Raw genomic sequence first — 23,434 nt, 5'->3', positions numbered from 1 at the left:
CGTGTTATATCGGGTGGCATTATATGGAGATAACAGTGTACTGGCTCCACAGCCTGATTTAATTTATAATGTTGGCATTCATTTGTAGTGTTATGAAATACAGATGATAGGCTTAGAATTCAGATGGGCATTGCTTTAAGAATTACAGAATATCTTTGTCACATATACTGGACAAAGTTCATTCTGGTGTAGGTGGATAGAATTCCACAGAAAGGAATTCAGCTGTACTTGCTTATGCCAATTTGTCTCAACATGTTTTCAGCCACAAGTGAAGGTAATTACAGCATGAAGGGACCCGGTGTGGTGAAAAATAAAAATAGGGCTTGTCATCACTTCACTGAAGTCAATAGCAGAACTTCTGTTGTCTTTGTGGGGCTTAGCCCCATGTAGCTTTGCCTTTGAAAATATTTCTAAGGAGCCAGGCCTTGAGCCTGGTAACACTTACATATGTGAGTAACTTTATTCATGCAAATATTTCCAGTGAGTTCAGTGGGATTCTTCCTGTGAGTTGAGTTACTCATGCAAAGTCTTTGGAAGATCAGAATCTAAACCTCTGAATACTTAACAGTAGCACTCTGGTAGTTATGCTTTTATACTTGACCACATAAAATGAATCATTTTTACAGTTATGGGATTGTGAATTTGCATTGAAAACCCACAGCTCTTACAAGCAGTGCATTAATTATTTTATTAATTTGCTCTTTTTTTACATTATGGGAAACATTCGTCTATTTACATTTTTCTGTCCACACACATACTAGATAGATAATCCTATGAAAACCCAATTCATAAAGCCATAAAAATGCACTCCACCCCTTCGTCTAAAGGCTTTCAATTTTGTTCCTTTTTTTCCAAACCAAAAACACTTTTAAAATCACATTTGGGAATGCAGGTAGGCCAGTGATTTACATTCCAGTTATTATTTAAAATATGCATTTAAACATTTTTTTTTAAAAGAAACAAATTCACAAAGATAAAATTTAAATTAAAGTGATAGTGCACATCAGAACATTAAGGGAACACCAATAAATAAACTGAAATATATTACAAATAAGTTATTTCTATTTACCTTTTCAAATATTAAAAATCTTTAATCCATTTCTTCATCATTCTTTACAAAAAGATTATGAGAATTTTATGGAAACATCTGCAAAAAATATAATAAATACTTTTTTTTAACCTTTCAATGCAGGAGACAAAAACAACCTTTTTTTCTTTTAAATTTTCCCCCAAGGAAAAAAAAGCAACAATTTTATACCAAGTTAAACGGAATATATTCATTTTTAGTTTATATCTGAACAGATAAGAATAAAAAATAATTACAACTTACACTAAAATAAATGATGTAACAACTCTCTGTGGTGATATGTAATAAGTGGCTAATTAGTGGCGTTCTAGGGGGCAAAAGTAGTTTCCATCCCATATTTACCAATTTCTAAATTGGGTGTATGCTTCAAATTTTGCTGTAAAGCTAGGCAAATGTTATAATGGCGTGTCCACAGTCATTAGGAACCAGCAGGCATTCAACTAAGAATCAATTTTAAATACATACCAAAAATATCATATGATGTACAAATACAATTCATAATGTACAAGACTAAAAAGTCTTCTATCTTCTTCTATTTTTTGGAACTCACTATGGCATGACCTTTATATAAATTTCTGTAGCCCCTTCTCAATCTAAGTCTTAACTCTTCTTTCAGAAAACTTCAAATCAACTGAAATGTAGTTATGAACGTGCATCCTCACTTGAATGCTGCTTTGTACATCTTAGTACAAATGAGTTCCAAATATTTTTTAATACTTAACATGACTATATGTCCAAAAGTGGCAGTTGGCACTATATATACTGCAAACACTGTGATCTTTCATTTCTGCTAAAAGTTAAATGAAGTGGGTTATTTTCAAAACTAGCAAATACACTGGTATTCAAATGCTTATAGGGCCAACCTTTCAAAGCTCCCTTAACATGAAGCACTCAGTGGGGTTACACTGGATTTCTGATCACTGTAGTTAAAAGTCTTTTAAATATTAAATTATTAGCCCTTATCTTGTAAACCACAGCAGTAAATATTTGTGCCCTGTTTATAAAGACATAGCTCAGATATCAATGGCTTTGAGAGGTAGCAAATTCTCTAGTGGCTTTACAATGTTTTCATGAAACTATTTGGTGCCAGAACCTATTACCTCTCCTAATTTCTTGAATGAAATTAAATTAGCACCTGGCTATGTTACATTAAAAGAAGCTGTTTGGCATGATCTTAGATGTATATTTTTAGAAAGTGCTTAACTTTCTGGTGAGAATTTCAAATGTTTTAAGATGGGAGCTACACAGTTAAGGCTACCATGCACTGGAGTTGTCATAGGTGGAATGTTCACACTGTTAAAAGAATAAGGGCGTTTACAGCCAACTTTGGTTGGATGCAAAGTGCACATTAGCCACCACTCAGTGGACTCTGTTGCTGTACCATTTCCAGGTTAGAGAGAAAACATCTTTCTTTCTTGTAAGGGTCACACCCTGCCCTGTGCTATATGGATGTCCAAGTGGGAGAAGAGATCATAAGAACCACCCTGAGCGGGGCAGCATTCTAACCCAGAGCTCAAGAGAGCACTAACCATGAGGCATGGCTACTATGCCAGAAGACACACAACAGTCCCAAGAGGGCATGGTCTGCTGACTATGGGGCATAGCCAGGTGGGCCCGGCCAACTAGCACTAACATTGCCTTCTGCAGCATATGCCAGTTGCTCATTTTCAGCGACACACCCAAGACATCCTATCCTGAGCCGGCACACTGGCTAGTGTCACTAATGCACAGCCAACACCTTCCTCCATCAGTGCAACTCCAAACAGCAAGGGCAAGATTTTACCCTAAGTATCAAATAAATTGCTGAAGACTAGGGAATGCATATTGTTCATGATTTCAAAAGCTAGTGTAGTGAACAAATATAGGCTCATTATGGTCCCACTGCATCTGAAAAATCCTAATGTTTGAAAAATGGAGTATGTTATATTATAAAAAAAGGGACTAAAGGAGAAACTTACTCCCAGCTATGAACCATCTGATGGAAGCAGTCTGACCTGAAGCTTACAACCAGCTGTGTAGAAAACAAAACAAAGTCTTGCTTTGAAAAACAGCATGGATTCCATTTACAGTATTTCAGTAACGGGGTGGATGGGTGTGAAATCTGATAGTTTCACCAAGATTAAGACATCAACAAAACCAAGCTGTTTTTTTCTTTTTTTTCTTCTCTTTTTTAAAAAACCAATAGAGTACAATACAATACGATAGGAACTGACAATACAGTACAGTTTTAAAAATTCTTAATACTTTGACAAAAAAGTCCCTTTTTATATTATCTTCAATTATCATTTCTTCTTATCTCCTTTCCTTTTGCCTTTTTATTGCCTTTCAAAATAGATGATTTCCCTGGAAGATCGAATTTACAATCTTCTGCTGATCAAAATGTTTAAGTAGTGATTGACGAAATACAAATGAGGCAGTTTGTGCAGCTGTGAGAGTGTGCAGGTATCTTTTGACAGGATCTTTTCTGTCCCTCACAATCTCACCTGCAGGATTTACTTCTCCCTCCTTTGCACCACATCACAGCTATCTCTCCCCCTACCTCGCCCTTTGTGACATCTTAAATTCAGGTGAGATATGATTCTGAGGTTTAGAATAAAGTGCGCCATCTGCTTAAAAAATAATAGTAATAAAAAGAAGGGAATCCGAGCCATAGCTCCTTTAATCTTTAATGAGGAAGACAGCAGAGTCCCAAAGGATCACCCTGCGTTACTGAATTTCCAAAATACTCTATAGTTTTATATTGCTGTACACCAGGTAACAGACTAACTTTAGATAAACTAAAGATCATGAATGAGTTAAATGGTGTATTTACTATACAGGTGTGTGTGTGTGTGTCTGTGAGTTCTGTATTTATTTCTTAAATAGAAAGGAGGATTGTACTCTCTTACATGAGGCAAGGTGGCAGCATCAATACATGTGACAAAGCATTATGACATGGGCAAACCTTTAGAAAGCAACAGTTATTAGAGGACATCTCTTGGAGGATCAACAACTACACCACAAAAGTGGAATTAATTGGGATCATTGGGATTATGTAGAGGGAGAGAGAGAGAGAGAAAGAAAGAAAGAGGGGAATACAAATTCTTAATGGTGGCTCTGAATAGGGACCTACAGGAGCAGATTATACAAGAGACTTGTCTTGCCAGTGAGAGTCCTCCTGGTGGGATCCCTTCATAGCCTTGTCTGGGCTTCCGGGATGTAAATCTCAATGCTTTCAGCGCTCTCAGTGGCGGAATTCTGGCGAATAGATGTGGCTCGTTTGGCAGCCATCAGCCGTTTCCGGGCCTCTTGACGCTGTGAGCTTTCCAGAGAACGTTCCCGTATGAGTGGCACCTGACCTTTCGCTGGCTTCTTTGGCACTGGAGGAGGGACCCTTCTCTCCTGATCAAAGCAGAAGGTTAATGACATTATACAGCTTCTCAGGGAAAGCTTGGAAAAAACTAAGATAGGTCAGTAGTTAGAACACACATTTTACCTAAGGTTTGTTAGTTCTTATCTGCATTTTTTTCTTCATTGAACTGGCTTTTGTATTCAAGGGTTCATAAAAATAATGTAAGCTTAAAGCAAAGGATAGTATTGATAGCAGAGCTAGTTCTCCACAGGTACGATGTGTATTAAACGCCTGGCGCTGAAAGGGCCGAAGCTCCCACAGCTAACCACTTAATGCGGTTCCCATTGGGGAATCCAGACTCCTCGTCCTGGTGCCAGGGATTAGAAAGGAGAGCATCTTAAACAGAACTTTGTAGCACTCTTTAAGCTAATACAGTTTCATAAACCTAATGTATAAATTCTACTACGGAATTAAAAAAAAACCCAACTCCTATCAAACTCTTCGGGTTTGTTAATAAAATTAATTTACTATAGCAGCAATCTGTGTTACAGAAGTGAAATACACAAATGACCTTGTCCCTTACACACAGTACATACATAGCACTAGATGGGCTTACAACACTGAGATTCAATGGATATATATCACACAGTAAATGTAATGTAAACTAGCAGCTTGGAGTTGGCGTACCACAGTTAGAATAAAAAACATGTGCTTAGTGGTGGCCGATCTTGGTAATAGCTCAAATAATCCATACTTTTCATGTCTCACTATAAAAATTCTTAAAATTTAGCACCATGCTGAATGAGCCTTAGGAATTACAATAACCTACAAACTGAAAATGGGTAGGAATTAAAAAAAAATCATCGAGAGAACATACACTAATCGTCACTTTGGCAGTCAAAGATACATGGTTAACAAAGAGGAAATTTATATATTTTTATATATATAAGGATGGCTTTAGAAAAAGTGTGGATTCAGTTCTGAATTTCAGGCAGCTATAAAGTTTTTGTCAAGTCAATTTAGATTGTCTTTTAAATTACATCCCCTTCCAACTGTGAACATGGTTTCTGAGAGCAGGGATTTTATTACTACAAAGATTCCATTCTAGCCTTTAGTTTGCGCTCATGTTGATGACAACAGCCTTCATTACTTGAAATGCAAAGCTGCCTAGTTGCACTTATTCACACTTCGCTTTTTCCTCTGCATCTAAAGATTAATCTATGCTGTTTAACAAGGGCCCAAAGGGGGGAAGACAGAGGCAAATGCAAAGAACAATTCCATAGAAAGTTTTCATTCTTTCTTTCTTTTTAAATAAGGAGATGAACAGTTTAATTTAAAATCACAGTCAAATGAAACAGGAACAGAGTCAGCGTAATTCTTTAAAGTGCATATCCTCTACCTTCCTATTGTAGATTGTAAATACATACGATCCTTTCTTCATTACTGCTTAACTTCTTTTAAGCCTTTATAGTCTTTCTTTTGGTGGGAATTCCTTGAAATGTTTTCAAGAAAAATGAAAGGGACATATCTAGTAAAATTCTCTTTTCTTCATGCTGGAGACTGAACACATTCTTTTGCATTAGAAGCTAATGAAAAATGGTACATTAGCACGTGTGCACATGTGTGTTTGCAGTTTTACAGCTCCTTCTCAAGGAAGACATATTAAATAATAATTACCTGACTTCTGTATCGTGGCCTCAGAAAACAACCAAGGGCCACCCCCAAATAAAACACTAATGGTATTCCTCTGATGGTTTGGAATTAACCTGGAATTTAGCACTCGTAATTCAGGAACAAAGGGCATGATTTTTTAGTCTTGTTTGGTGGGAACAGGGTGCTAACAGAACTGTATTTCAAACCTTCCTGTTGGAAGATTTGTGGAAATTTGTATTATTATTTGTCCAAAAGAAAATGCCACTTTGCTTGTCAGAGCTATTTTTAGGGGCAGGTAATCCAGACATCAGCACTGGCCACCCAAATGTATATATTACTTGAACAAGGCTATAATACTTTGTCTTTAAATGGTACACTCCTTGCTTCCTTGCCTTTTTGGTGTATGTTATATCCCTACCTATGTGTCATATTCATCAGCCAGTGCCCATTTCTGAGCCTAATGAGGCTAATAGAAACACAGCTGTAGAGTTAGACAGCAGCAGGAGAATAGCATTAGATTGTAAGCTCCTCTGGACACAGATCTGGCTTTAAGTGTTTTCCGTGAAGTTTCTAGCTCACTTATGGGTTCTATAAAATAATCAATTATGACAACAATAGTTTTGGAGAACTGTATTGTGGCTCACCCAAGGTGCTGTTTGACCAGCTGATCAGATGTCCTGATGGTAAGGATTAAAAATAAGGATACATGCCAAACCAGAATGGAAAAAGAAACATGGCTCACACTTGGAAACCTGGTAGTCTCTTTATGGCAACAATGGAAAACTCTGTTAAAAATAATTACCAGTGCTACAAATGATTTTTGGGCTATCTTGGAAAAATAACATTACCAGCAAAATGAACCCGATTACAAGAATTTCCATTTAAAAACAAAAGAAAGCAAACAAAAAAGAATGGCATGGAAAGGTTACCATGCAACTTGTAGAAAGTTTGTTTTTTAGGTCTGTATGACAGCAGCTGGTTATCACTGTACTTACGATCTGGTTACCAAAGTCAGTGATGATTACACTACTTCCCTAGTTTTCTCAGTAACAAAGCCTAGAGTGTGCAAGTAAACTGAATTCTTGCTATATGCAATAATATGCACCATAAATGTGATTTATTTAAATTTAAGAATCAATATATATGGCAGTTCCTTCCAATGACTTATCATCTAGTATGATTAAATGTAAAGTTTAACAACGTACTACATTCCCATTATCCAATTCACAAAGACAGTTTTGGTTTTAAAATATGCCTGAAACATAGCCTGAAACATATTACAGATAATATCCCAGATGATTATTATGTAAACATTGTTATTACAGTGAAATGAATCTGATATGAGCTTCATTGCACATTTTTAACATCTGTACGCAGAGGACTATTTAATTTGTCCAGTATTTGTGCAGGGTTTTAAATGAAGCATACAAAATCTACATTGTTCTACCTTCTTGTCATGAGGATCCATCTGTTTCCAATTATTGGCCTTTAACTGATGAAGTTCATCAAATTTCATACTAATATTTTCTATGGACAACTGGAGCATATCCCAAAACCCTGCTAAATCCTGGGAGGTTGGCCTTGGATGTGCATTAGGATTCTGTACAACAGAAGAAAAAAATATTTTGGCTTTAGTATCTTCTAATGTAAAGCATTTGTGCAAATGGCTATGCATTTCACCAGAAAGCAGTTTACTTAGATTCAGATGATCAATGAGATACATAGAAGAAGTTAAAAGAACCGAGAAAGAACACTTCTTACTAGTATTTTTACTTATAAAGATTTAGGGCTAAATTCTGACAGATGTGCTCCAGAAACCCTGTGCTTTCCCCTCAAGTCAGTGGCCTCAATTCTGGCTACCCATCAAAACATGGGGAAAGGTTGCTTTCCTGTCCAGGAGCAGCAGAGTGGCAGTCTTTGGCACAGCCCAGGGGTCTAACATGGATGAAATCCTGGCTGCTCTGAAGTCAATGGCAAGACTCCTGTTGACTTCACTGGTGTCAGGATTTCATCCCACATTTCTGCATGTGCATCTACTGATTCAAGAGGGCATTAATTCACATTTGTACAGTGCTTCAATGATATTAAGGACTATGAAAATACTACATTTTAAATAAATGTACCCTGGACAGATTATTTATATTCCTGGCAAAAATAATCTTTGCAGAGGGAAATAAATGGGGAAAGAGAATATGGATGCACATTAACTCTACTTTTGCAGGGCACTCTTTTGTAGAGAGTTATATGTTGAACCAGAATCTGGCCATTAAAACTTTACGTGTGCCACTGGCTCGTAAGATTTTGACCTTCCAGTCAAATGCTGCACAATGCTCTGGTGAAGTCTGTCTGACGGATCTCTTTAAATGATTTAAATAAAATAGACTGTTGGATACACTGGTTTACAGCTTGATTTTTCAGAAGTGCTGAACATCCACAACTTCACTTGAGGTAATGGGATAAGACGGTTACTCACCTTTGTAACTGTTGTTCTTCGAGATGTGTTGCTCATATCCATTCCAATTAGGTGTATGCGTGCCGCGTGCACGCTCGTTGGAAGATTTTTACCCTAGCAACACTTGGTGGGGCGGCTGGGCGCCCCCTGGAGTGGCGCCACTATGGCGCTGGATATATACCCCTGCCGACCCAACGGCCCTTCAGTTCCTTTTTGCTGGCTACTCCGACAGAGGGGAGGGAGGGCAGGTTTGGAATGGATATGAGCAACACATCTTGAAGAACAACAGTTACAAAGGTGAGTATCCGTCTTTTCTTCTTCGAGTGCTTGCTCATATTGATTCCAATTAGGTGTTTCCCAAGCCTTACCTAGGCGGTGGGGTCGGAGTGAGATGTTGCAGAATGCAAAACTGCTGAGCCAAAGGCTGTGTCATCTCTGGACTGTTGAACCAGAGTGTAATGAGAGGCAAAGGTATGTACCGAAGACCAGGTAGCTGCACGGCATATCTCCTGGATGGGTACATGAGTCAGGAAGGCAGCAGATGAAGCCTGGGCCCTGGTAGAATGTGCGGTGAGGCGGCTCGAGGGAACATGAGCCAAGTCATAACAAGTACGGATGCAGGCCGTCACCCAAGATGAAATCCTCTGGGAGGAGACAGGTAGGCCCTTCATTTGGGCCGCCAGCGCGATGAAGAGTTGGAGCGTTCTACGAGAGGGTTTTGTCCACTCGATATAAAATGCGAGCGCTCTACAAACACCTAGGGAGTGCAATTGTTGCTCCCTTCGTGTTGAGTGTGGTTTTGGGAAGAAGACCGGAAGGAAGATATCCTGGTTGACATGAAAGGCCGATACAACCTTAGGGAGGAACGCCAGGTGTGGTCACAACTGCACCTTGTCCTTGTGAAACAGCCGCCAAGTGCACCCTCAATGATGATATTGCTAGGCCCTGCTGTTTGAGAGACCAGAGGTAGTCCAAGATGGTGGGGATCGGGACCTCGGTGGGAGTAACGTTTTGCGTTTTGCACCAGCAGGCGAAGCGCTTCCACTTGGCCAGATACATGGCCCGAGTGGAAGGTTTTCTGCTACCCAGGAGTACTTGTTGTACTGAGGCATTCTGATTGGCTTAACCACGCAGCAGCCATGCTGTGAGGTGAAGGGACTGCAGATCTGGGTGGTGAAGTCTGCCGTGGTCCTGAGTTATGAGGTCTGGGCGAAGAGGCAGGGTAACTGGGTTGGCTGTCGACAGGTCGAGCAACATGGTGTAGCAATGCTGCCTGGGCCACGCTGCAGTGATCATGATTAAGCGATCTCCGTCTCTGCGGAGCTTTAGCAGAACCCAGTGAACCAGCGGGAACGGTGGAAAGGCATAAAGCAGTTGGCCTGTCCACTGCATCAGGAAGGCATCCGAGATCGAACCCGGGGAGAGACTTTGGAAGGAGCAGAACATCTGACATTTCCTGTCCTCGCGGGAAGTGAAGAGGTCTATGCGGGGAAATCCCCACTTCCAGAAAAAGGAATGGATAACTTCCAGATGAATTGACCACTCGTGAGACAGGAAGGATCTGCCGAGTTGATCTGCCAGAGTGATCCGAATGCCTGGGAGGAAGGACGCTACTAGGCCTATTGAGTGTGCTATACAAAAGTCCCAGAGTTGGATGGCTTCCTGACAAAGGGGGGAAGACCGTGTCCCTCCCTGCTTGTTTATGTAATACATGGCCGTTGTGGTGTCGGTGAACACTGAGACACAACGGCTTTGCAAATGCTGTTGAAATGCCTGGCATGCAAGGCGGACTGCTTTCAGCTCTCAGACATTGATGTGCTAGGTCAGCTCCTGAGATGACCAAAGGCCTTGAGTGTGAAGATGTCCGAGGCAAGGCCAGCCGAGAGATGACGCTTCTGTTGTCAGGGATGTAGAAGGCTGGGGCAGATGGAACGGCATCCCTGCACACACCAGGGAGGGCGTCAGCCACCAGTCGAGGGAGCATATGATGCTCGGGGGGAATGGTGACTATCATGTCTATGGCGTCTCTGCTAGGGTGGTATACCGAGTTGAGCCAAGATTGGAGGGGACGGAGGCGTAGCCTGGCGTGTTTGGTCATGAAGGTGCAGGCAGCCATGTGATCAAGGAGACCGAGACACGTGCGAGCTGAAGTAGTTGGGAAGTTCTGCAGGCCTTGGATAATCGTTACCATCGCCTGAAACCGAGGTGAGGTATGCAGGCTCTGGCAAGACTGGAGTCCAGAATGGCCCCAATGAAGTCTATCCTTTGTGTGGAAACCAGAGTAGATTTCTCTGTGTTGATCATCAGGCCTAGACGAATGAATAGGTCCTTGACGATGCCCACATGATAGGAGTCTTGTGACTCTGAGGGCCCTCGGATGAGCCAATCGTCCAGATACGGAAAAACGTGTATGCGACGGCGGCGGAGGCGATTACAGCCACGCACTTTGTGAATACTCTTGGGGCTGTAGAGAGGCCAAACGGTAGGACTGTAAACTGGAAATGCTGACAGTTGGCCACAAACCAGAGGTACCGCCTGTGAGGAGGATAAATGGCAATGTGAAAATACGCATCCTTCATATTGAGGGCTGCATACCAGTCTCCGGGATCCAAGGACGGGATGATGGTCCCCAGAGATACCATGCAGAACTTCAACTTTATCATGAACTTGTTGAGTTCTCGCAGGTCTAGGAGAGGTCTGAGACCTACCTTCGCCTTGGGGATTAGGAAATAGCGGGAGTAAAACCCCTTGCCCCTTTCGTCGTTTGGTACCTACTCTATGGCTCCCATGGCAAGGAGTGACTGCACCTCTTGTAAGAGGAGTTGCTCGTGAGAGGGGTCCCTGAAGAGGGATAAGGATGGAGTGGTGGAAGGGGGGGGCAAAATAAACTGGAGGTGGTACCCAAGTTCCACTGTGCGTAGGACCCAATGATCTGAAGTTAGGAGGGACAACGCAGGGAGGAAAAAGGAGAGGCGGTTGGAAAAAGGAGGGAAAGGATCCTGGAACGTAACTGGTATGCCGTCCTCGGGTGTAACTTCAAAAGTTAGGTTTTGGCCCCGTAGGTGGTTTAGAGGGACCTTGATTTTGGCCCCCTTGGGATCCTGATTGTCATCTACGGCCAGCCCTACCCCGCCTTCTACCGAAGTCCTGCCTTTGTCTAGGCGGAGGGTACGGGCGGTGAGGCTGGGGACGGAAAGGCCTGCACTGAGTCACCGGCGTGTGCATGCCGAGAGAGCGCATGGTGACCCTGTTGTCCTTCGGGCTTTGTAGCCTAGGGTCCGTCTTTTCAGAAAACAGGCCTCGACCATCAAAGGGCAGGTCCTGTATCGTATGCTAAAGTTCTGGCGGGAGGCCTGACACTTGGAGCCATGAAATACGCCTCATGGTAACTCCCGAGGCCAGAGTTCTGGCTGCAGAGTCAGCTGCATCCAACGAGGCCTGGAGCGAAGTTGATGCCACTTTTTTCCCCTCTTCCAAGAGGGCTGCAAATTCCTGACGGGAGTCCTGGGGAACTAGCTCCGTAAACGTGCCCACCGCCGCCCAGGTGTTGAAGTTGTAGCGACTAAGCAAGGTTTCCTGATTCGCCACCCGGAGTTGGAGGGCCCCTGCAGAGTACACCTTACGGCCCAGTAAGTCCATATGCCTAGCCTCCTTTGATTTTGGCGCCGGAGCGTGGCGTTCCCTCTCGTTGACGGATTGTACAACAAGGGAGGAGGGAGGAGGATGGACGTACAAGTACTCATACCCCTTGGAGGGCACCATGTACTTGTGCTCAACTCCCCTGGCAGCGGCTTGGAGGCTGGAGACTGCCAAATGGTATCAGCATTGGCCTGGATCATCCGGATAAATGGTACGGCCACTCTTGTGGGGGCATCAGCTGACAGAATATCCACCACCGGGTCCTCTATCTCCGGAACCTCCTCTGCCTGGAGATTCATACTGAGCGCCACACTTCTCAGGAGGTCCTGGTGAGCTTTCAGGTCAATTGGAGTAGGGCCCGTCGAGGATGTCCCTGCCACTGCCTCCATCAGGAGAGGACGAAGATGAAAGGCCAGGGACAAGTGGGTCCTGTGGGGCCTCGTGGACATAGATGCCCTCTGCTCCCTTGGTAACTCAGACTCTGGTTGGGGAGCTGGCACTTCCTCCGTAGTGGGAGGAGGGGGGCGGCTGATGGTCGCCTCCAGCATCCAGTGCTCCGATGCGGCAGAGCGAGATGGGGCTGGAGGCACACCATGGGCCTGGTGATATGCCCAAGGCATCCAGAATGACCACTGATGGGGGCCTTGATCTTGGGCCTGGGTCTCCTGGAAGATCCTAATGGGCACATACAGTCCTGTGTATTTGAACTGTCTGCCTGGGATGACACGGATGGGTGGTGGGATGGCCAAGGAGGAGCTGAAAAACCCTCTCTGGTTGTTTTTGCTTTATGAGGCCTCGGGGATTGGTACCGGGAGCCATACCGGTACCGGGAACGAGATCGGGACCTACGACTGGAGTGGTGCCAGGAGGTCGACCGGGATCTCGAAGCTCGGCATCTGGATCAGCTGTGAGAGTCATGGTGCCTGGAGCAGTGCCAGGAGCTGGATCGGTACCGAGAGTACCGGGCCGGCGAACGGGACGCTGATCTGCGCCGCGAATATGACCGGTACCGAAGAGGTGATTGGTGCCAGGACTGCGAGCGGCGTCGGGACCGGGATCAGCGACGGGACCGGGAACGCTGGCGGGATTGTGATTGCGAGCGGTGCCGTTCTGCGGTGCCAAAAGAAGGTGGTCTTATTAGGGCAGGCTTGCCCACAGACTGTACGACCTACACCGGCGGTGCCAGGGGTTGAGGTAGAGCAGACTCAGTCATTACGATGAGATCCCTTGCCGTGGAGAATGTCTCCAGTGTGGAGGGAATCGTGAGCTCAACCACTGCTCTTGGCGGGGAGCTTTCAGGGACCGGACTCGATGGCCCTTGCGGGATCGGAATCGACGGTGCCAAGGTAGTCGGTGCCGCGACAGGAGTAGGTGCCGGGACAGGAGTCGGTGCCGCAACAGGAGTAGGTCTGATCTATCCGGGTGCTTCGACTGCGGTGCAGAGGGCACAGAAGCAGTGGAAATCTTAGGCCTCTTCACCCTCGGGGAAAGAGAAAAGTTCTGGAGATGGTTGGTGCCGAGGGGTCTTAGCAGTGCTGACGCAATCTGGTGCTGAAGAGACACTTCTGGCAGTAGATTGTCCAGCGCTCCGTGCCGAGGGCGGAGGAGTAAGAGCTGCCTCCATCAGGAGCTGTATGAGACGAAAGTCCTGCTCCTTTTTTGTCCTCGGCTTGAAGAACTTGCAAATGCGGCACTTATCGGTGAGGTGAGATTCCCCAAGGCACTTAAGGCAGGAGTCATGAGGATCTCCTGTTGACATCGGCTTGTGACAGGCCGAGCATGGTTTGAAACCTGGTGAACCCGAACCCCTCTTAACTATATACACTAACTAAGTAAAGAACTACTAAAAAATAACTGTAAGTATAGAAATTTCAACTATATACACAAGAATAACAAGAAAAACTATGAGTAGCTAGGGAAGTGGAGGTCAGCTAAGCCGTGCTCCACTGTTCCAACGACCGACACGGGCGGTAAGAATGAACTGAAGGGCCATTGGGTCGGCAGGGGTATATATCCAGCGCCATAGCGGTGCCATTCCAGGGGGCGCCCAGCTGACATACCAAGTGTTGCTAGGGTAAAAATCTTCTGACGAGCGTGCACACAGCTAGTTGGAATGGATATGAGCAAGCACTCGAAGAAGAACTCTGGCTGCTCAGTGCCTCTTCAAATCAGACCTGTCCTGACACCCAGCAATTCTGTATCATAGCTGGCTCGGCTGAGATTATGGTTTTATGTCGCATTGTGTTAACATATCTTTCTCCAGCAAAAAATAAACCAAGTGTTGTTTATGAAACTGTTTCCCTAAAAAAAGAGAGAAGTCTTTGGGGCACCTTAGAGACTATCAAATTTATGTGGGTATAAGCTTTTGTAGGCTAGAACCCACTTCATCAGATGCATGGAGTGGAAAATACAGGAGCAGCTATAAATACATGAAAAGATGGGAGTTGCCTTACCACGTGTGAGGTCAGTCTAACGAGACAATTCAATTAACAGTAGGATACCAAGGGAGGAAAAATAACTTTTGTAGTGGTAATGAGAGTGGCCCATTTCAAGCAGTTGACAAGAAGGTGTGAGTAACAGTAGGGGGAAATTAGTATCGGGGGAATTAGTTTCCTCTGCCATGTACATTGGCCAAACTGGACAGTCTCTATGCAAAAGAATAAATGGACACAAATTTGACATCAGGAATGATAACATTCAAAAACCAGTAGGAAAACACTTCAATCTCCCTAGTTACCCAATAACAGACCTAAAAATAGACTCCAACGTGAAACTGCAGAACTGGAATTAATTTGGAAACTGGATACCATCACATTAGGCCTGAATAAAGACTGGGAGTGGTTGGGTCATTACAAAATCTAAACCTGCATAGAAAGGATAAAGGTTATATTTCTTGACCATTGACATTATTAGGTAGGCAACCTGAAATAGTAACATTTACATACACAGATATGGGAACAAAATACTTTTTCATTCTTCATGTTAATAAGAGAAGGACTAACTCATGCAGAGCTGATTTCCGTGGCATCTTGCAATTTAGGCAGATTTCTAATTTAGGTCCTGATCCTCTGAGGTGCTGCTTCATCTCCCTTTGTCTTCAGTCCTTTGCCACAGGATTGAACCTCTGATTACAAAATAGAGTTCAATATGGCATTTTTACAGTTATATTCTTCTCTTTAAGGCCTTGATCCAGCTCTCTTTGAGAGACTCCTAATGACTTGGATGAGAACGGGGTCAGCAAATGTCACATTAAAATACACACTATCCCATAATGTCAGCTTGGCATGATTTAAAAAGTGTTTTTGTAATAATGAAAAACAAAATCAGTTTATCTGTAATTTGGAGCCACGGCAGTCTGATCTCAGTCTGATTGGATGTTTTAGGAAGAGAGCTTAATAACAGGATGGCTAGTGCAGAGGAAAGAGAGCCATAAGTTCTGCGTTCCATTCTCTGCTCTGGCCTGAACCTTTCTGTGCTTCAGATTCCTCAAGAGTAAATTTGGGATAATTGTCCTTATCTACTCTGCAATGGTGAATCATTAAACATTTGATAACCAAGGGTTCTTCTGTTTAGCAGACAAACAAGTTGAAGTTGAAACTAAATAAATTCAGACTAAAAATAAAATGAAAATGTTTAAGAGTGAGAGTCATTAGCTATTGGAACAACTTATCAAGAGTCATGGTAGATTCTCCATCACTAGACATTTTTAAGTCAAGATTGGACATTTTTCTAAAACATATATTATAGCTGAAACAGGAATTAATTTAGGGAAGTTCTATGGCCTGTGTTATACTGGAAGGTCACACTGATGATGACAGTGGTCCCTTCTGGCCTTAAAATCTAAGAATTACTGTATATACTAGTTCATAAGCCAAATGTTTGGGGTAAAAAAGTGATGCATCAAAGAGCTGGGGTTGGCTTATAAACATGGCTTTGGTCTACACCAAAGTTTGATGACTTTAAACTCTATGGAATCATTGAATTGAATATCTAATACATTGTCATTTTGTTTACCTGGAGTGTCTGAAAGCATGGAGCTCCTCAGCTCCCACTGGCTGGGAACGGCAAACTGCAGCCACTGGGAACTGAGGGGCTCCATGCTTGTGAACGCTCCAGGTAAACAAAATATCCCGGGCCACTAGCGGCTTACTCTAACGGGCCAGGAGCCAAACTCTTCCAACTCCTGAAATATAGGGTTGGCTTATGAAAAGGTTATACAGTTTTTGCTAATTTTACCTAACCATCATGGGGGGTCAGCTTATAAACGAGTATATACAGTAGTGTAAAACATGGTTTGAAATCTTTGATAAATGCAAAGTATTATCAACATTTTAGGTATGTGGTATACAATGTATTGTGCATTATTAGGGATAGGCAAACTGATTCTGAGAAATTAAGAACTTTCTTTTGCCTCTTTGCCTTTTTGGAGATTTGGAAGAGTTTGGTCAGTTTCAATTATTCATCATTTTTCATTTTTGCAAAATGCTACACTTCCTTGGTTTGGAAGCAGATGGGCCAAAATTCCATAACAGATATTGCATTATAGCACATCTGTCCAACTGAAAGCAAGCAGCACTGGAAATCCCATGAGAAACTGTCATCCCAAAAGATTTCCAGTCCAATTTTGAAGACTCAAGAGGTCAACTCAGTTTTGAAAAGCATCCAAACGTTTGGGCGCTTATCTGAAAAGAATCCAAATTCCAAGTGTGAAATCCTGCTGCTGTAGAAGTCATTGGCAAAGCTCCCATTGAATTTCATTCTGAGCCTTTTGAGTTTCTCTCTTTTTTAATTATTATGGGCCTCACATTGATCTCCCACTGTTTTGACACTGGTGTAACTCGATTAAATTCAATGGATTTACATTGGTTGGAGGAATCAAGCCCTTTATTGGAATAAATTGCAGATATTCTAATATAGAAAAAGCTTTATACAGCTTAAGGCATAGTGACTCACAGAGTAAATTCCTTAGCTATAACAGATGCACAATCATATCTATAATAAACATTACATACCAGATTTTCTTCACACAGTTCTCTGAACTGGTAAAATTTCTGGGCCATAAGAAGCTGTGCACTGCCCACTGCAGTTCGAATTTTCCCTAGAACTGACAGGAAAGCAAAGATAAGTCAGCACTAGTTAGACACTGGTTAGACAAGCACCAGTTAGACCAGTGCCCTTCTGTAGTGACTGAACCATATACACCAATGAAGAAGTTATGGAGTAAACATCATTCATTTTTTAAAAGAATGTTACCTCTGACTCATGCATTCTAGAGCAGCTGATAACAGTTAAGTCCAACTGTACACTAGAAAAGGTTTGCCAGGATAGTTATACAAAAAGTGTTTTTTCCTGGTATAGCTTATACGGGATCCCCAAATGAAAACATTGGTGTAACAGGGTGATCTGCCCTTTTAAAGGCCGGGGGGCTGGCGATCAGCCAACCCTGTTTGATTATCAGACCCAGTTGGGAAGGAGCCGGGTCATACTTACAAAGGGCTGAGAGCACTCAGTTGTGGGGACCTGCAGGACAGAGGCTGGCTCTTGTGACTGTCCCTGGAGTAGAGGTGTAGAGTGAAAGGTCTCTGGGCTCCTGTGTTGGTCAGGGGAATAGCTTTGGTTTGAGTTATTTGGTGAATTTTCTGTTTGAATTAATGAACTGTGGAAGCACACTTCTATGCTTGTATAACCACATCTACACAATAGCTTTTGCTGATATAGAAATGTTGTGAAAAATCACCCCCCTTTCTGAGGCCTGGGCTACACTAGCGGGGGGGTTCGAACTAAGATACGCAACAGCGTAGCTGAAGTTGAAGTATCTTTGTTCGAGTTACCTGGCTGTCCTCACTGTGGCAAGTCGACTGCCGCAGCTCCCCCGTGGACTCTGCTTACTCCTCCTGCCGAGGTGGAGTACGGGCGTCGATTAGCGGATCAATTTATCGCGTCCAGACGAGAAGTGATAAACGGATCCCCAATACATTGAACACTACCCGCCGATCCAGCGGGTACTATAGATGTACCCTGACACTGTTATACCTGCCAAAGTTTCTAGTGTTGACCTGGCCTCACATGCAGAATGGTAAAGAGCTTTCAGAAAGTGTTACAAATGTGTAATTAATCATGTGCCATATTGGGGAAACACGGCTTCTACCAATACCTCTGCTGTTTCTTTCAGAAACAGAGGGCCCAATTCTTGGGTCTGGCTGACTGCTGGCTGGTGCTGGTCCCAGGAGGAGGGAACAGTGGCTCTATGTCACATTTACAACCTCCACCCTGGTCCTAGGGCCATCCGGTCACCACTGCAACTTTGAGCAGCTTCAGGGCTGCTCTCAGTCATCCCCAGCCACCTATGACCCTAACTGCCCATTTCAGTAGCCAACACTCACCAGAGCATAACGGTGCTCCATGCCATGCTTCCCCCAACTGCGTCTACTACATTGGTGAGCCAAAGGAAGGCAGCACAGCGTCACTATGGCAGCTTTGCAACTCTTGGCGATTCCCGCACACTGGTCAGTTAAGTCAGCTTTATGGCCTCTTTGCACCATCAGAGTGGTACAATGAGTTATAGTAGACCCGAGAATCCAGCCCATAATATATGGTTTTACAACATTCTGGATGAACTTAAATTGGTATTTACCACTTAACTAATGAAAGACGTGAGCAACATTCATTCTGCTTTGATTCGAACCATTAATATTAAAATAATTATTGTAACGCCCGGAGGCCTCAACTAAGATAGGGCCCAATCGTGGTAGGCAGTGTACAAGAACAGAGAGAGAGGCAGTCCCTGAGGAGCTTACAGTCTAAATAGACAAGATAGACAACGTGAAGTAGGGAGAACTGAGGCACAGAGAGGTGAAGTGACTTGCCCAAGATCACAGGTCAGTGGCAGAACCTAGAATAGATCCCAGTTCTCCTGACTCCCAAGTCGATGCCCTGTCTATGGACCATGCTAAACCCCTATAAATTCAAACACAGTGTTGAGGAGAGCTCAAAGGAGGAAAATCCCTTCCACACTTTGCGGTTGTAAAATCCGCTTTAAAGAACTCAGCCCACTCAGCACAGGCCAGACTTTAGAGGTGGCTACCAAAGCACTGCCACAAAACCATTTAACACTGAAAGACTATTCTGGGTATTCAGAAACACAGAGACACCTACCTACTAAATAGGGACAAAACTAAGTTATGAACTGAAGTAGGCTTAAGTGAAGCCAGCTATACAATCACAGCTCCATGCTTTATCCTTTTAAAGCTGATTAATGTAGCACAACAACTTAGCCAGGTGGAAGTAAAGTTGGACATAGACTACACTGTAAATGTAAAAGGAACGGTAAAATAGTCAGGGGGGTGTTTGGGGAGGAGCCTTTTATGGATTCTCCCTTCAGAGCCCTACAGAAAAGAACGCCATGCACACACAAGCACAGTCCCAAGCCTCCCACTTTGCTCCCAGAGCTCAGCGCTGCCAGGAAATAGCTCTGAACTGGAAGATTCACTAAGTGAAATATTTTCAGCATGTTGTACCGGGAATTCTACTTACAACTGTCATTATTGTTAGTAAAGATTGTGTGTCTAATTCCCTGTGCACTGTGCTGAAAATGCACCCCTTGGAGTGTCTAGTCATTTATGCAACCGAGTGTGCAAACCACTCAACTGAAAGGAACTTTCAATGATGGGGAGGAGCTATTTTGAGACCTTTCATGTGGTTCCCATTGTTATAGAAACTCTTCCCAGTGTGTATATTTCAGAACAGCTGCCTTCTCTGGAGCTTGGCCGTCTGATGCTTCACAACACAGCTTAGTAGTTGAGAGGGGGGAAATGGTCCCTCAGCTTCTCAGTAAAAAGTTAAGATAGAACTTTATATGAAATGTACATTGATTGCATGGAGGTAATGTTGAGGTCTGTTTAGAAGTGAATTTAAAATACACTTTTGGTGGGGGATGCACCCTTTCCTTTTTGTTTTTAAAGAAAACTTAAGTTTAAGATTCTAAAATATCATTAGATAGAACTGGGGGGGGGGAGGAAGTTCTTACCCCTGACTGCCTATGACTGGCTAGTTGTTTAAAACCTTTACCCCAGTTGATTGAGAGATGCATGCTGATGTTGTTCTCCATTTTATCACTTCTGCTGTAGCTCCTGCTGTATCTAGTCAAGTGTCACTGATTTTCCTAACCCTCGAAAACAAGCAGTCTATTAACATGTTACCAGTCAACAAGACCAACCCTGTCACACAAGTTAAAAAAAAGACTTCAAACAAAGCACCCGAAAGACTGAAAGGAATCTCCCAGAAGGCAAAAAGTCTTCTCAATAGCTAAATACTGCCTTATAACACTTGTTGCTTTTTGTTTTCAAGGCAGCATGCCCATTTCACTGACTCAGTCAAAATCTCTAGTGCCAGAAATGGAAGGGTTAAGGTGTACTGTGGTAAAAGAAATAAAAACACACTCATGCACTTTTCTGGCTAAAATTCTGAAAGGCTCCATTCTTCAATACAAGTTTGGGGACAAATACTAAGTGAATAAGAGAAAGTGACAATATATCAGAAAATGACAGATGGAGTTTTAAGCAGCACAGGGAGGTCAGTGCAGGAAGAAAGTAGTATATATTAAAACATTAAAACTCACAACTTTAGTTCATAATGCTACAAACAAAATTTACAAAGTAAGCAAACAAACAATCCCTCCTGTTCATTAAATCCATCAAGACGCAGTCATAACAGACCACAACCACCATATACTTCTATTCCTAATAGCCTGGACATCCCTTCCCTCATAAATCCACTTCTTGACCTTGCCTATGTGGGGAGAACTGCCCATCATAGCTATTGAGAAAAAGTGAACCCACTATAGTTATTCTCGAATAACTCCCCCATGTGGACACACTCTTCTGGGAAAAAGGTGATTCTGCAAGCAAAATAATTATTCTGGAATAAAATCACTTTTATTCCAGAATAAAGTGTCTATATGGGGGAGAGCTATAGTGAAATATTTAATTTGGAATAGCTAACCTAGTCAATTTCCCAGGGCAGACATGGTCTTAATCTGGTAAATTTGCAGAGTGGTTTAGTACATCAAGCACTGGGCAGGGACTCAGGAGACCTGAGTTTTATTTCCATCTTGGCCACTGGCTGCTGGGTGACCTTGCGCAAGTCACTTCACCCCGGAGTGCCTCATTTTCTCTCTCTGTAAAATGTGAATAATGATGCTGACCTCCTTTATAAAGCTCTTTGAGATCTACTGATGAAAATAGGTAGGTATTATTTAAAGCCATACAGACTATAAACTCTTTGGAGCAAGGACCATCGTTTCTAATGGTGTCTAGTACACATTTTGGATGATATATAAATAAACGCAGGGGCAGAGGAGGGAAAATCCACCCCCCCCATAAGACAAAAAGTGATTGCAAAAAGTGGAGTTTGGTACACATTGAAAGGAGTTTGCCTGCCTATGTATCAAAGGGTAACAAGAAATAGAAAAAAGTGACAAAGTAGTAAAATTGAGATGATGTGGAAAGTCATAATATGATGAGCTTTTAAAAAATATTATTTGACCTCTAAACACAAGCCAAACTCTTTGCACTTTGATTATGATGGACCTAACAAAGTGTCTAACAAAGAACAAAGGAACCACTTTGGGACTGTGGTCATAAAATGCCACATAAAATATGAACACCTGATGTTTACAGTGTTGTTGTAGTCCTGTTGGTCCCAGGATATTAGAGAAACAAAGAGGGTGGGCAAACTTCTGTTGGTGAGAGAGGAAAGCTTGCCTCTTGCACCAACAGAAGTTGGCCCAGTAAAAGATATTATCTTACTCACCCTGTCCCTCTAACACCTGACAGCTGGATAACAGAAGATAGAAGACTGGCTGACTGCAAGGATGAGCATCAGGAATAAGGGGAGGGAACAGTGGCAGAAAATAAAATGGACCAGGACTGAGGTTTGTGTTGCAGAGTTGTGCACTGTGCATGTGAAAGAGAACCCTGCCATAGAGATGGTACAATCCATTTCCCAGCCAGGATGGACCAATATTTAGCCTATTTGTATCAATAGATTTGCATTTAAATAACTCAAAGCATGACAAAAGCCAGGAAATTCAAAGTTAATGCTAACACTCCTGTCCTTAGTCAGCTATTAAGGAGAAAAAAGCTGAATGAAACAAGTTAAGGACTGATTCTACAACCTTACACTGAGTAGCATTTATTATTGTGAGTGATCTCATCGAAGATTAACGGCACTAGTTGGGTTTGTAAGTGCCACTTAATATGAATAAGCACTGCAGAATCAGGCCCTTGGTCCTTTGATTTTCCTGGTTTTTATTAGTATGACTGACAAGTTTTCTAGTTATACCTCTACCCCGACAAAAGGCGACCCATATAACATGAATTTGAATATAACGCGGTAAAGCAGCGCTCCAGGGTCGGGGGAAGCTGCACACTCTGGTGGATCAAAGCAAGTTTGATATAATGCGGTTTCACCTATAACGCAGTAAGATTTTGGGGCTTCCGAGGACAGCGTTATATCGGGGTAGAGGTGTATTGTATTTTGTAGCCTGTGGATATTTCACTTTTCTTTAAATCTTTGTACGCTGGCAAGGATAACATCTGGGACCTGGCTCTTCTGAGACTTTGGGAAATAAGCTGGTGTAGAGGGAACTAGTTGGGGAGAAGAGTCATAGAAAAGCAGAGTACAGGAAAGAGCCAGGGAGCTGTAGGAAAAACTGATGATTTTATTTGCTCATAATTAGTACTACAGGAATACATCTGAGGGACAAGGAGAAATCAATGTTTAGTTTTATTTTCTCATGCATAATCACTTGCAGAAAGAAGAGTCACTCCTATCTCTCCCCAACCTTTCCTTCCTTAGCTTCACATTTCATGCTTTATTTAAAACAGATTACTAAAACTTTGCCAGTCCCACATTAATTTGTCACAGTTTGTTGCCTTTGCTTAGCAGAGACCTTAGATTTGAATACAGAGTTACTGCAGATTTGAGGTCAACTTTTATGTCTAGACAAGCCCAAAGGGGTACAGTATACAGGCTAAGTGATAAGATTGATGATGGGCACACTTTTAGTTAAGTTCTTTTGTTTTCTTTCTTAGTCTTTAGTTTGTTGGGTCTGACTCACCTCTCCATTTCACCAGTATTACACTGGTGTATACCTGCCTAAAACCCAGGACTTACGGTGAATCAGACCCACTGTTTGCTTTGGATGGTCATCTGAAAGTTTATGAGTCAATAAGCTACACTACTTCACACAGATTAAATGTTTCTTAAGATT

The 23,434-nt window shown here is 42.8% G+C and overlaps 1 protein-coding gene across 4 annotated transcripts in view; it reads right to left on the bottom strand.

The window, feature by feature from the left end:
- Positions 1-690: 690 nt before the first annotated feature.
- Positions 691-23,434, bottom strand: part of DLGAP1 (DLG associated protein 1) — a 679,455-nt gene continuing 656,711 nt past the window's right edge. For all 4 annotated transcript variants that reach the window (XM_030552824.1, XM_030552825.1, XM_030552827.1 and 1 more), the window contains 3 exons: positions 17,175-17,266; positions 7,519-7,671; positions 691-4,468 (listed from right to left, as the gene is read on the bottom strand). In XM_030552824.1, coding sequence (XP_030408684.1) covers positions 4,259-4,468; positions 7,519-7,671; positions 17,175-17,266 — 455 coding nt within the window. In that variant the 3' untranslated portion in view covers positions 691-4,258. The remainder of the gene's footprint in view (positions 4,469-7,518; positions 7,672-17,174; positions 17,267-23,434) is intronic.

Source organism: Gopherus evgoodei, chromosome 2 (genome assembly GCF_007399415.2).
Source record: "Gopherus evgoodei ecotype Sinaloan lineage chromosome 2, rGopEvg1_v1.p, whole genome shotgun sequence".
Classification (NCBI taxonomy): Eukaryota; Metazoa; Chordata; order Testudines; family Testudinidae; genus Gopherus; species Gopherus evgoodei.
Note: the sequence above shows the minus strand (reverse complement) of the source record. Positions and strands in the feature narration are given on the sequence as shown.